Source organism: Corythoichthys intestinalis, chromosome 3 (genome assembly GCF_030265065.1).
Source record: "Corythoichthys intestinalis isolate RoL2023-P3 chromosome 3, ASM3026506v1, whole genome shotgun sequence".
Taxonomy (NCBI): Eukaryota; Metazoa; Chordata; class Actinopteri; order Syngnathiformes; family Syngnathidae; genus Corythoichthys; species Corythoichthys intestinalis.
Window position 1 is genome coordinate 39,700,121 of NC_080397.1, and position 14,103 is coordinate 39,714,223.

The 14,103-nt window shown below is 37.9% G+C and overlaps 1 protein-coding gene across 3 annotated transcripts in view; it reads left to right on the top strand.

Moving 5' to 3' along the window:
• The first annotated feature begins 892 nt into the window (after window positions 1-892).
• ppp3cca (protein phosphatase 3, catalytic subunit, gamma isozyme, a) overlaps window positions 893-14,103 on the top strand; it is a 42,333-nt gene continuing 29,122 nt past the window's right edge. For 2 of the 3 annotated variants that reach the window (XM_057831133.1, XM_057831135.1), the window contains exons 1-2: window positions 893-1,876; window positions 13,012-13,209. In XM_057831133.1, coding sequence (XP_057687116.1) covers window positions 1,816-1,876; window positions 13,012-13,209 — 259 coding nt within the window. In that variant the 5' untranslated portion in view covers window positions 893-1,815. The remainder of the gene's footprint in view (window positions 1,877-13,011; window positions 13,210-14,103) is intronic. The other variant, XM_057831134.1, reaches the window with a different exon arrangement.

Consider the following 14,103-nt stretch of genomic DNA (forward strand, 5'->3'; position numbering starts at 1 on the left):
TTCCACTAATATCTATTATTCATTTTATCCCACGGACGGCATGGAGGTTTTCCCAGCTGCTGCAGTTATCTGAGTCTGACAATGAGTCACGTCAATGTGCGAATGCACGCAGCAAAGCAAAACGCCTGGATTATCCGTTCAGTTGGCTGACATACTGACAGGTGATCAGCAGAGATAGTTAGCTCTGATTGGTTCAAATGTGTATGTTTTCTGGAACAGCAAAAAAAAAAAAGTTGTTGAATTGATGTGACAAAAAAAGGCAATGCAACATAAAATGGATCAAATCTTTAAGAGCAACGAAAGAGTTGAGGAGGCTTATTTATCATATTTAGTTTTATTTGCTCTGATGAGGTTTAGAACATCTTAGCTATCAATGTGCACTTTGGACTTATATTTTTTTAATTTATGTTCGGCTACTTATTCATTTCCTTATGATTTAAAAAAAAAAAAAAAAAAGTCAATGTTTGCGTGATTTTCAAAATATATTCCATTTCATTCTGCATAATATAAGTCATTTGTACTTATAAGTAACAAACATTCAGAAAAAAATATCTTTATTGTTAAAAAAGCAAATGTTTACATTAACTTCAATTTTAATATACATCCTATGTTCTTTAGTTGTTAAAATTGAGATTTGGCATTTAGTATATGAGGAAATGAGGGAAAATGAAAATTCGGACATGGAGGTTGGGGTTATTGCTATTTTTGTTACTCTTATTTTGCAAATCATTGAAAAAGTATGTGTTAGTATGTGTTATAGAAATAACTGCTAAAACAGTTTTCTTTGCATTTTAATAGTTTAAGAGGTTTAACACCCCCCCCCCCCCCAAAAAAAAAAAAAAAATAATAAAAAATAATAATAATTAATTAATTAATTAATAAATACAATTTCTGGCTCTGTGGCGACCTTCACGTCGGGGATCTCCGGGAAGAAATTTGTAGGCCACGCTTATATACCAAATATGTGGACGCATGTTTTTTATGGAGTTAAGGTGTTATTCCATTAACCAAAAATAGTCAGTTGCCCTATAAAGAATCAATTGTATGCATTTTCCATTGATCGCCCATCTGCAAGCGTCCATTGGAGAGTGAATCCATTGTATTAACCATGTTGACATAAACGCATAGTGTTTGTGAACGCACCCTCAACCCACGTGTCACGTTTCCATAGTCACGTCACGGCGGCTCCACCATGTTGTAGGAAATCCACCGCCGCCTCTTCACACTGTCAGATTACACTTTAATCTGAGGAGGTGGATACACTGTCAAGACGTGCTCTGTCTCTTGGAACGACTTTACATTTTACCTAAAGGCTGTCATTTTCTTCAGGGAGCGGCTTGTACCTCGAAGATGAACCACCAGGCTTCATTTGCCGTCTTTTCCTGTTCGCCCACTTGCCACTACATTCTAAATGTTAGCTGGCTAACTAGCGAAAAATAGAGTAACTAAATCGGATTATCTCGGAAAAGCACTCTTCGCTCTGGGTAATATTCAGGTATTTAAAAATTTGCTAATAACGACCACGTTCTTAAAGCAAAGGAACTCCCTCTTTGTATTGCACGCGTCTATTCCTGCACACATTTATGAACCGTAATTCTCTTCCAGCACTAATGTTGCTGCAAGTAAGCTAGCACCCCACAAAGAGCTGCAGCTCCTTGGCCAGCCTTATTTTTTTTCTTTTACCCCCACCGAATGTTTGGAAGATCAATATTAAAACCGAAAGTCAAGACCACGAAACCGATGCGCTACTTTGTACCAAGCTAACGGGGAGGAGAGCAGCACAATTTTCAACAACTAAATACAAACGAAGCGAAGATGTCTGGAAAGGATAAAGAGAAACAAGAAAAACAGTCCACAACGGAGCGGCTCATTAAAGGTGAGTAATGGTATTCACTGGCATTTATGATTCTTGTCTTTTAGTTTTTGATTTTACTTGAATCGCTCCCAGCTTCCATTTCACTCTGGAATTAATACATGCCAAATTGGGGTTTCACCTGCTAATCACCTGTTCCACAAATAAAAAAGCGTGTAACTTAATAGCCACATCATCTACACTGCAGTTATTTTGTTTATGTATGTGGCATTTGAGCGTAAATCAAAGGAGAGTCTCAGTCCTATATTGGTGCTTACTGTCCTTGACATTTAGGAGGGTTGAATACCTAATTCTTCAGGGCCTTGCTCACTCACGGGAATACCCAAGGTCTGATCAGGTTGCTAGCAGAACATGACAAGATGGATTCTTTCACCCTGAGGTCTCGCTTCTTCATAGAGCAGACAGGACACCATTTGTTGTGTCTAGGCAAGGCCAAAGCTGAGGCAACTGCCAGGGGAGAGAACCCAACCCAACTTAAGCCAAGTACTACTACTTAAAGCAAGCAGAGCCCACATCTCTGTCTGTCTGCAAGAGCACTTGGAGCGTGTCCTGCCAAGGGACTGGAATGCTGAAGTGTGAGCCAGTAGAGAGTGAGTGAGTTAATTGTGGAAAGAATCTCCCCAGTGATCTTCCCAACATGGCCAGCCACATGCTGGTCAGAGAGAACAGGAACCCGAGAAGGAAAAAGGGTGACACTACTTAGGAAACACTTCTGATTTAGGGAAAGCCCCAAACTAATATGTTTAATTAAAATGGGATAGCCATTAAAGCCACAGTAATACAATGTAATCTGTGTCTCATATTTCGGAAGCTTGGCCTCTCTAGAGTATCTAGTGGCTTTAAAATCCACGTTTCCACCAGGCAGTGAAGTTCAATTCACTGTGGGTCACTTTATAATTGGGAACACCAACCTGGTTTGCATTTCACTACATATTAATTAAGTATCAACAAGGAATAGAAATAAGCAAACAAAGCACAACTAAGCATGTGCCGATATCATATTCTGACTGTATGATAACCTTAAGCCAAAATATCACGGTTTCACGGTATCATGGTATTGTAATTAAAGCTCTAAAATGTGTTACTTTGAGATATCTGGGTTAAAAAACAACAACAACAAAAACAAAAACAAAACTTTTTTTCCATTCAACACGATTTTTATTTTCAAAACATATCACAAAATTAGAACATATGTATAATGTAAAAAAAAAAAAAAAAAAAACATCCAAAATTACCGTATTGGCCCGAATATAGGACGGCCCTGATTATAAGACGACCCCCTCTTTGAAAAAAGACTTTTTGAACACCAAATTAATTTTTATACAGAAAATAAGTACAGTATATCTGAAACAAATGATTATAACCAGGGGTGCACATAAGTGGTCCGCATCCGCGCATGCGTACTGGGCGTAGACAAACGCGCTGGCCCTCAACGGGTTCGATACGCTTTTGCGTACCGATGGCTGACCACTGTATTTGCGGCGGACACGAGAAAAAAACTTCTCAAAATGTCGATGAGGCAGGCCACACTGAGTAATTACTTCCGTGTTCCCCCACCCCTGTCAAAAGACAGACAGACGACAGAGATGTCACCGGAGCTACCGAAAAAAGGACTTTTGCTGAAAAGTGGCTGCAGGAGGTACCGTGGCTAGAAGTAAATGATGCTCGCACGGAAATGCGGTACAAAATGTGCCGTGAGAATCCCAATGTCGCCGATAAGAGCAGCGCATTTTATGTAGGTTCAAAGAATTTCAGCCATCCAAACTTTGAAAAGCACGAAAAAACAGAGAGCATGTGGCAATTAAGCAAACTATCAATGTCAGACAGCACCGTACTCGCCCTATGGACAAGTGGCGGAATAAAGGTAATGAAAACAGCGCCATGCACTGACAAACGTGTTTTTGCTCGCATTTTACAAAGCTAAACATGCACGTTCAATGAGGTCTTATGAGGAGGACATCCCACTTTTAAAAAGGCTTGGAGTTAAATTGAATTGAATTGAATTAATGTGGGAGCCGCATAATGCCCTTTGTTTTGAATTGGTGCGTTTATGTTTATTTCTTTACATTTCACTTCAAAGTAATGGCAATTTTGTTTTGCCAGTTGATGTTAATCAGGCATTAATTGTTAATATAATTAATTAAAGTTAATTGGCTCTAAGTAAAGCTTGTCATAAATTTATCGCATTAGGCGGGTCGGCTCTCAAGCTCAATGAGGACCAAGTCACATCTCCAGGTCCTCCTCTGAGAACCTGGGCAAAAAAATTATGTGCACCCCTGATTATAACAATATATTTGACAGAAAAGGCATGTTATTTTGCCTCATTCAAATGTTAATATCTGAAAATTTAAATATAAACTAAAGTGCAATCACATTCGTAAATGAATGGCTTCCGGTTTTTGAAATGTAAATAAACCAATCTATTGTGATAAAACAACAAAATTGCAATAACTGCATTAACCATCTAAGTGAAGTCTAACTCTAACTGTAGTCTTGAAACAAATCTGAATAAGGAAAAACATTGCAATAAAATAATGCAAACTGGTTAAACTAAAAAGAGCAGCTGGGATATGTCATGACAGAACATCGCTTCAATGATATCTGGGGCCATCTAGCGTTGTGAATGGGTATAATGTCTAGACCGCGAATATAAGACAACCCCCTCTTTTTCAGTTTTATTTCAATGCAAAAAACAGTCTTATATTCGGGCCAATACCGTAAAATAAATACAGTCCTTTAGGTGAGTGTAAATCCACAGCTACAGCTCAACATTATTACCAGCAGAACAAAAATAATTGAATTCCATAAAAAGCACGTGTGTATGACTCATATGTTTAAATTGTGCACACACTCTCTTTCTCAATACAAAAAGTTGCCAGAGAGAAAAAAAACCCCAGATGGTTTAACACCGCTAAACACACTAAACACGCTGGAGTTAACGCTCATAGCTGGTGGAAAACGTTCATGACAGTACTGTTTACTAACCGTTAATTTTGTATAAATGCGAAATCATATTGGAGGTATTGCTTCCTCGGTAGCCACCCTCCGCAAACATGTTTTACATGTCGGTTGGTCCTCCTACTCTAGGCCGTGGCCGTCTAACTTTTTTGTAGCCGAAGTATTCCAATACCAGCTATTTCATTTTCTTCGATGGGGGAAAAAGTTCCAGAGTTTCACCATTTCCAGCCATCATGTAGCACAGCTGACTCACTGACACCGAGCAACAACCGGTAGGAGAGGTTTGAGCCTTACAGCTGCAAACTAGGGATATCTCCATGCATTTTTGGGAAAAAAAAATAGCTAATACCTTAGGGACGGTATGACGGAAAATTTGTGGTTTTGAAACCTTGACGTTTTCATACCACGGTAAACCATGAAACCAGTAATCAGCACATGTTGAAGCACAACACTGGAGCACGTCCAACATTGAGCTTTTATTTTTCTTGTATGGAAGTGGTAGTTAATAATGCTGAGAAGATGAGTTCTGCCAGTGAACTTTTCCCCTGATTCCATCCCTGATGTTACAGACAAGTGACAATTCTGTAATCAGTGGGTGCTTCGTCTCAAATCCCACTCTTAATTGTCAAAATTAAACCACTAGGTAATTCACATATGTGCCAAGTAGTAGAAGAAGGCCGGAGGTGAATTTTCATGAGGCATGAAACCCTGACCTTGACACAGGCGAAGTTTCTTGAAGTTTAAAAATTTTACTTTACGTCATATATTGGGTAGAAAAGATGGATAATTGAAAAATTAACTTGGTCATTTTATTGATATTCTATTGTTTTTTTATTTTTATTTTTATTTATTTTTTCACTTTAAATAAACACGCTTAAGTTGTTCAAATTTTCCACTGGTGATGGAAGCTGTTATTCCTCATGTCAAATTGTTTTAGAGCTTTGATTAACACTATTAATGTATGTCCGTGGCCATTTTTTTTTTTTTTGCATTCTCTAATGTTTAAAATTGAAATACTAGGCAATCTCTTAATCCAGACGTACAGGTGTCCAAATGTGTTACAATTTTTTAAAGCGATATTGTCTGTTATTTTTTTCCATAGAATAGTAATAAATCAGTTCCTGGTTTGGTCCATAGCATGTCAGAAAATAGGGAAAAATATTGATCATTGTTTTTAAAAATGTAATATGTTTGCAAATGTATTATTTTGACTCATTATACAGATAAAAAGTGCTTTCATCAGGACAACAAAAATAAGAAATATTTACTGATGAGAGTCTGAAAGAAGAGCATTTTCACAATTTTAAGTTACATAATGACTTTTTAACAGATGAATGAAATTTCAAAATAGCGATAAATTATATGAACAATTTGTTGTCGATAAATCGATTAAATGTGATAGCTCTGAAGGAGATTTCCTCTGTTTGAAATTGAGTACAAGTGCACATGGGAACAAATTTTGCCAGCTACCATCAAAACCGCTTTGACTGATAGCGATGAGGAATAAACCCAAGGATTTGCTGATTAACATGCAAGGATAATTAATACATTCACTGATAATTAGAGCAATCTGAAGAGGCTTTTCATAATTCACCGAGCCACAGTCTGCTCCATTCATCTCTACTCAACCACATCTTAATAATTCATTTCTGTGTATATCGTATTGATTTCAAAACAATAGCAAACATATTCTAGGCACTGGCTCATAACACTAGCCAAACACTATCCAGAGTGGGCAGGATGGTAAATAGTAGCGCCTTTGTTTCTTGAGTCGTTTGTTGTCATGCCAGACAGTGTGGGTGTTGATGCAGTGCAGCAGTAGCCCAATGTGTGCCTGTCATTTTGAATAAGAGTTCATCAAACATTAATGCTAATTAAACTAGGAGCTCTCTAATACACCCAGTTCAGGGCAGTGGTACCTATTTATTTTGAACAAAACATTTTTCCTCACTTGCGTGTTAAAGCCTACTTCACCCCGTTGAGAGAACAAACATTTGCGCTCGTGTCATTTCCCTGCACTCTGTTTGAATGAAGTGCTGCTGTTCAATGACAGACAGTGCTACTTCTCTATCTGTGTTTGAACAGTGCGTGCTGGCAACGTTTGGATGCATTTATCTTTGTTATTTGGTGTTTTTAGCTGTGTATTTATGTATTCTTCTTGGTCAAATGCTCTCGAGTTCTGTCATCGTATTAGTTGCCTTCTAGTCTCATGTCACTTATCTTTTTAATTTGCTAGATTAAGTTAGTTTTATACTCTTATTGCTGTTTCATAATTGTAGATTCATTTGTTTTAAGGCCGAAGTATTATCTTAAGAACCCATTAAATTTGGGCGTGGTGCTAGGATTTTTATTTTCATTTTTCATAGCTCATCAGTATTGTTTCTCATTGTCAAAAACCTGCTTTGTTCCTTCCAAAAGCCGTCTCGAGTGTGTCAGGGCTTTTAAGTAAACAGCCCCTGAATCTGGAAGCCCTTGCTAATAGAGGCTTTACCTAATCTGTTCTTAAAGCTTGCACCACCTCAGCTTACGGCTCTCTTCACGGCCGTGCCTTGAAGGCTGAGGAGCACTTACTGGTTATTTATACCGGCGCAGTCAATGCATCTTTCATTAAAAAAAAAAAAAAAAGTTATAAACATTTGTATGTACAATTTCCATGCTCTAAAAATGTTAGCGGTTACAACACCCATCACTAAAACTTTATATATCTACACTTCTGTATAAATGGAAATTTGTGTGATCGTTCTCTATGGACTCTTATATCCTGAGCGGATTTTGACGAAATTTTGCACAGTTGTACATTTTGTGTCCGGACGTGTTCTTGGATGGGTTTGATCTCTGTAGGCCTTTAATTTAGAGCATAAAAATAATTCAAAACTCCAAAAATTAGCACAGAAAATGCAGCCTGATTGTGGAGGTGACAGCGCCATCTCTTGGGCAAAATACGCTTCTCTTGTGACCGCTATGTTGCAGGTGGGTTTGAAACTGCTTCAAAATGTGCTGTGATGATACACTCTGGCTTTGAGTAATCCACAACAAGATGCTGGATGCTTTAAAAATACAATTTTATTATTGTGTGTTACACCCGCAATGATTCATGGGTAGTTGTGGCAACCATAAATGAGAGTGGTGGTTGCCGCTGTTATGTGCTGGTGTTTTCTGTTCAATAAAGGCGCTGTGTCTTGGGGTCATGCGGTGTATGGGGCACAAAAGCAGCAAGTGTGAAACATAAAAACTGTCTCTCATTCTAGTACACGTTGCTCGCCACAATACTGTACATTAAGGCTGCGACAACTAATCGATTAAATCGATTAATAAATTAGTTGCCACCGAATTTGGTATTCAGATTTTGTCGGCAGCTATGAGCAGTCCCGACTGGGTCTTTGTTTGTGTGTAATGTGAGGCTGTGCACGCATGCCAATTATTAGAGCGAGAGAGAGAGAGTTCACTACTAGTTTGCCACACTCAGGTTGGGTTGCTGAATCAATAACTTTACAAAGTGTCGAGAGTTAGATTGTCTTTTGTGTCGTTAGAGCCAGTGTGCCTCCATCAGAGGTGAGTAAATGAAGCCAATTTTATTTGTATTCTTTGTTGATGAGACGTTACTACTTAGCACATAGTGCTAAGCTAGTTACAGATTATGCTAATCAGTGTCTTAAGAGTCGGTTTGTATTGTGTTTTGGAGAAGCATATTAGCACTTGAGTTATTGTTAGATAGTAAAGTTGTCTCATTTCTTTTTATAAAGAAACCACACACACTAACCCATTCATATATCTGTTTAGAGTCTCCTTTCAACACAAGCTCCCATTGAAACTGTAAATTGTCATACGAGAAGGAGTGTTTTAAAATTTGATTTGGATTGTATTTGTGAACAATGTTTGAAAAATAAAATTTTCTTATTTGTGTACTGGGAAATTCTTTTTCTGTTTTATACTCAGACATTTTTTTAACAATTAAAACAAATGTTATGTACCTAAAACTTTTGTAGACTCCAGTAAAGTCAGAAGCTGAAACAAAATATTATTTTTGAAGGTAATAGTCATCTATTTTGTCTTCATTGATACTTACAACATGCCTAAAACAACTCTTAAGTTAAGTTGTGAAGGTGCATAGACATTATCGTTATGAAGTCTATGGAAGGTGATTGAAAAAAGAGACATTTACGCGATTAATCATTTAATTAATTGTCCATTTAATCAATTAAAAAAATAATCATTAGTTGCAGTCCTACTGTACACAGTGATGGAAAAGCAATTGCGCTTTAACCCCTTTACGGTGTCCTTTTACTATTCCTACATTTGAGGAAAGTATGTTATATCATTTGGTTGTATTGTGTCCAAGTTACGCAAACCCAACGCTGGGCCATACTGCTCGATAAATCCGTCCAGCATACATGAATCCATGGGAAAGCCCTGATTTTGAGGTTTCTTATGTCGATTTAACAAACCTTGGACCCAACAACCCAGCACAAGTAGTACTGTATCCATGGCAACGAGGTGCCATACTGCTAGTATATTGTATAATCTGCTATATTTTTTAGAATAATGCGATTTTTGGAATATAAGGTACACCTGACAAAAGCTATATCCACCAAATTTACAAGAAAACGTTTTGTTCACATAAGATGCACTGGACGATAAGCCACAGTCAGTGATGTACATTGTATTATGGGACATTTACACCAAAAGACGTGCAGCTCATTAGATTGTAAAATCCATGAAAAAGACGAGTGTGTATGTTGGGGGGAGGGGAGTAAATAGTCGTTTATAATCTGAAATTTATACGAGATACTTTGTAGATGTATGTAATAATCACTGGGGAAAAAAATAAAGATATGCCCATTTGAATTGGGATGTTTTGATAGCTTTGGGACTGAGCTCATTTAAGATGGACAAACATGTTCTGTTGTCTGAAAAGACCACATTTTAAATTGTTTTTGGAAGTTGTGGACGTTGTGTCCTCCTGGTCAGAGGAAAAGAACCATCAGGACTGGTATGGATGCTAAGTTCAAATGCCAGCATCAGTGATGGTATTGGGCTTTTAGTGCTAACGGCGTGGGTAACCTATGCATCTGTGAAGGCAACATTAATGCAGAAGGGTACATACAGGTTTTGGAGAAACCTGTAGTGCCATTTAAGCAATGCCATTGTCATGACCAGCCCTGCGTATTTCAGTAAGACAATGCCAAACCACATTCTGCATGTGTTACAACAGTGTAGCTCCTAGAAAAGTGCGCGTGCCAGACTGGCCTACCTGTAGTCCAAACCTATCTTCTAATGAAAATTTGTGGCGCATTATGAAGTGTAAAATACGACCATGGAGACCCCATACTGTTAAATAGCTGAAGCTGCACATCAAGGATGAATGGGAAAGAATTCCACCAACAAAGTTTCAACTTGGGTTATCCGCAATTCGCAAGTTACGTCTATTGAATGCTGTCAAAAGAAAAGATGACAAAGCATGAGCCTGCTCACCTTTTATGGCGTACCGCAAGCAACACGTCACTTCCGCTCATTAATATTCATGACATTAGCTACTGTTGCTAAGCAAGGACAAGCCACCGTTTGTCCCCAATAGGAAATGAATGGAAATCGTGTACGAAGGAGATGTTTATAGAGCTACCCCCTACCAATTCTCTCCGAAAATGATGTGCCTGGTGCCAAATTGACTGGCATAGATGTGGAAGAACATAAAAATGTTCAGTTAAAGAGATGGCTTTAGTGTCGAAGGCTGAAAAAGACGAAAAAAATGAACCGACCTAAGCATAGCTTTAGCTTTTTTTTTTTTTTTTTTAATCGACGCGACTGATCTATATCCTCTGGTTGTCCTACGTCTCTTACCGTTCTTGGGGGTAATTTAGTTAGCTTTGTGTAGCGATCGCAAATGCTACTCAGTGACAGCCAACGAACACTCTTAATTTTTTCATTGATAACACATCTTAATCCTATAATTTATTTACACTTCCCCCTTACTAAAGTTGGTTATATATATATATATATATATATAACAGAAACGGTAACAGTGGCAGTCAGATACCATTGTAATTTTTTTCAGGTCATTCATTGTCAGACAGAAGCAGTACGGCACAACGTTACGCTAAAAAAATAAAGTAAAAATATAAAAATGGCTTACCTCTTTGTCCTCTGAAAGACCATGCCAACCCAACATAATGTTTACTGCATATGAAACGTGAATGGATTCGCCGAGCTGGTGTTAAAGTCCGCGCAAGTTAATTCGGTCTTCACATTTTTTCCGGGAACGTATGAAGAAAACATCTTTCATGGTCGTAATGTCTAGAGTCGTTTCTACAAGTTCCAAAAAAGCAATGCGTGATCGGCATGCTCGTTTTTGAAAGATTACCGGAGAAAAGTAGCACTAATTGCGTTGTGTCTATGCGAGGGCGGGTCTATAATGTCCCACTTCGGCTTTACGTCCGCTTTACGATGCGACGTCACGGTCTAAAAATAGCCTGCGTGCGGTACGCCATTGGAACGCATTGAGCCGTAAAATTTTTAAATGATTATTTGTTAAAAACAATTAGGTTTATTAGTTTAAACATTAAATGTCTCTGTACTGTAGTGTATTCAATTAGGTTGAACATGATGAGCAAATCTTTGCATTTTATTTGTATTTATAACACATTGTTTTAACGTGATTTGGAGTTGTGTAATATATACAGTGTATCACAAAAGTGGGTACACCCCTCACATTTCTGCAGATATTTAAGTATATCTTTTCATGGGACAACACTGACAAAATGACACTTTGACACAATGAAAAGTAGTCTGTGTGCAGCTTATATTATACAGTCTTGTGTGCAGTGTACAGTCTTCAGAAGAGGCTTCCTCCTGGGGTGACAGCCATGCACACCAATTTGATATAGAGTGTGGTGTATGGTCTGAGCACTAATAGGCTGACCCCCCCCCCCCCCACCTCTTCCAGCTCTGCAGCAATGCTGACAGCACTCTTGTAACGAGTCACATGCCATTTTGGAGGGAAAATGACAAGCAGTACTCATTTAGGACATTTATGGATGTGCGTATTTGCTAAGGGGTATACTCACTTTTGTTGCCAGGGGTTTAGATATTAATGGCTATATTTTGAGTTATTTTGAGGGGAAAATAAATTAACTCTATTATATAAGCTGCAAACAGACCACTTTTCATTGTGTCAGACTGTCATTTTGTCATTGTTGTCCCATCGAAAGATATACCGGTACTTAAATATCTGCAGAAATGCAAGGGGTGTACTCACTTTTGTGATACACTGTAAACGGCACAAAAAACAAAAACAAAAGACAAAACTACTAAATGTGTTGTTGTGGTGCTTCCAACAACAACACATTAGTTGTTTTTTATTTTATTTTTAAATACAGTCCAAATATGTGTTATTTATAAGTTTAATTACGGAAATAAGCTAACACCTGTACAAATGTACCAAATGCTGTTTTTGTTTCTGTTTTCTCCTTTTCATTTCATCCCCCAAATTGCAAGATATAAAGTACTTTTTTGTTTTGAACTGTGATGAGTTGCTATGTCTTGTTTATTATTGCTGATGCGCAGTTATAGTGCTGAACTTGCATATTGGTATTTAATGACGCAGACCATGTAAAATGACTTAGTGGCATTTTTATTTAATCTATAGTGGATTATGTGTAGATTGTGCTGGTATTGTTTTATTATTTCAGCTGCAGTTGTGGTGGTTGTCTTCCTCGCGGCACTACATTTTCACTAATTTAGAGTGCAAAAACAAATGGGCTTTTAAGTGGATTTTAATCATGAAGCTCTCAGGTACTAGCCTCACAAGCATTGAAATGACCTTTTTGCCGATCGCTAAAAGGATTGTGTGGGTGGTATGGAGCAGCTTGCTGGAGGAGGACAAGTCGTGTAAGGTGCACAGCCTCGTCTTGCATATTCTGCATCTCAATGGCATGCAGATTCTTAAGTGAACTCTCTGTCCTTCTATAATTTCTTTCTCACCCAGCTATTTTGTTGCACTCATATACATTTCTCAACTGCGACTCTATCATCACTGAGCTTGTAACTTCTTATACACGAAATCTACATACTTTAAATGATTGTGAATATGCTAATAGTTTCAATTTATGTAGTGAATTGATGATCTTGATGCTTTCACAACCATTTTTTTTTGCAAATAATCCCATGTTTTCCCTCTTTAACAGCTGTGCCATATCCCCCACAACATAAACTGACCATAAAAGAGTTATTTGAAGATGGCAAGCCCAACGCAGAACTGCTACGTAACCATCTCGTCAAAGAGGGCAGGGTGGAAGAAGATGTAGCGCTAAAGATAATCAACGATGGAGCCAACATCCTTCGGCAGGAAAAATGCATGCTGGAAGTGGAGGCACCTATTACAGGTATGGTTGTAAAACAACCTTAATGTAGTATGTCATTCTGTTGACTGTTGGTGATTCTTGGCAGGTGTGTTTATATAAACATATTTTGTAGGAGTTCAAGCTAATATATCTAAGGTGTTTGACAAAGCCAGTTTGTTATGCCCCCACAACCAATGCATTCTCTCTGTACACATTAACAGAATTAGAATTGATGTAATATTGGACTGAACCGTGTAAAAAAATGCACAATGGAGGGTGGAAAGAAACCCGTTAAGGAAAGAAAATACATTACGTTTTCGCCTTGGCTAACGACTTCTCCAAGAGCAGGTCAGAGTCAGGAGTCAGCCAACTCTGAGTCGGTGATAAGATTAGAATTGTAGGTTAAAGCTCCTCTGCCCGATATACAAACACATACTTGTTTTCCAGTATCAGCTACAGAAATCTCTGGCACGTGTAAGATCTCTGTTGACAAATCTGGTTTGTAAAACATTGAGAAAGAATGGATATCAAAGTTGGCAAAAATGAGCCTTCTGATTGATTGATTCACTTTTCTTGGTCATCTGCTATCCACACACAACTGCAAATGTGTGGGAATACAGGCAAGTAGTAACTGTAAAGTTTGCATAATAAAGCTAAAAGCTGTGTTAGCAAAAGCAAACAAACACTTGCTCAATTATGTTCTACTTATCGCTATTGATTTATACTGTATATTACTAAAAAAAACAATATGAAGATGTCTCATTATAATAATCCAATAATTTATTTAATAGCGAGCTATTCAGTTTAAAAGGTCAGCTTTTCATTGTTGTTGAGCCTTCTTTGACAGTACAATACAAAGTAGAAACTGCCTAAAATAGCACCTTTCTTTACCATTTTTTTTTTGTTAAAGTCCCATGACCTTAGATCTGTTTTTGC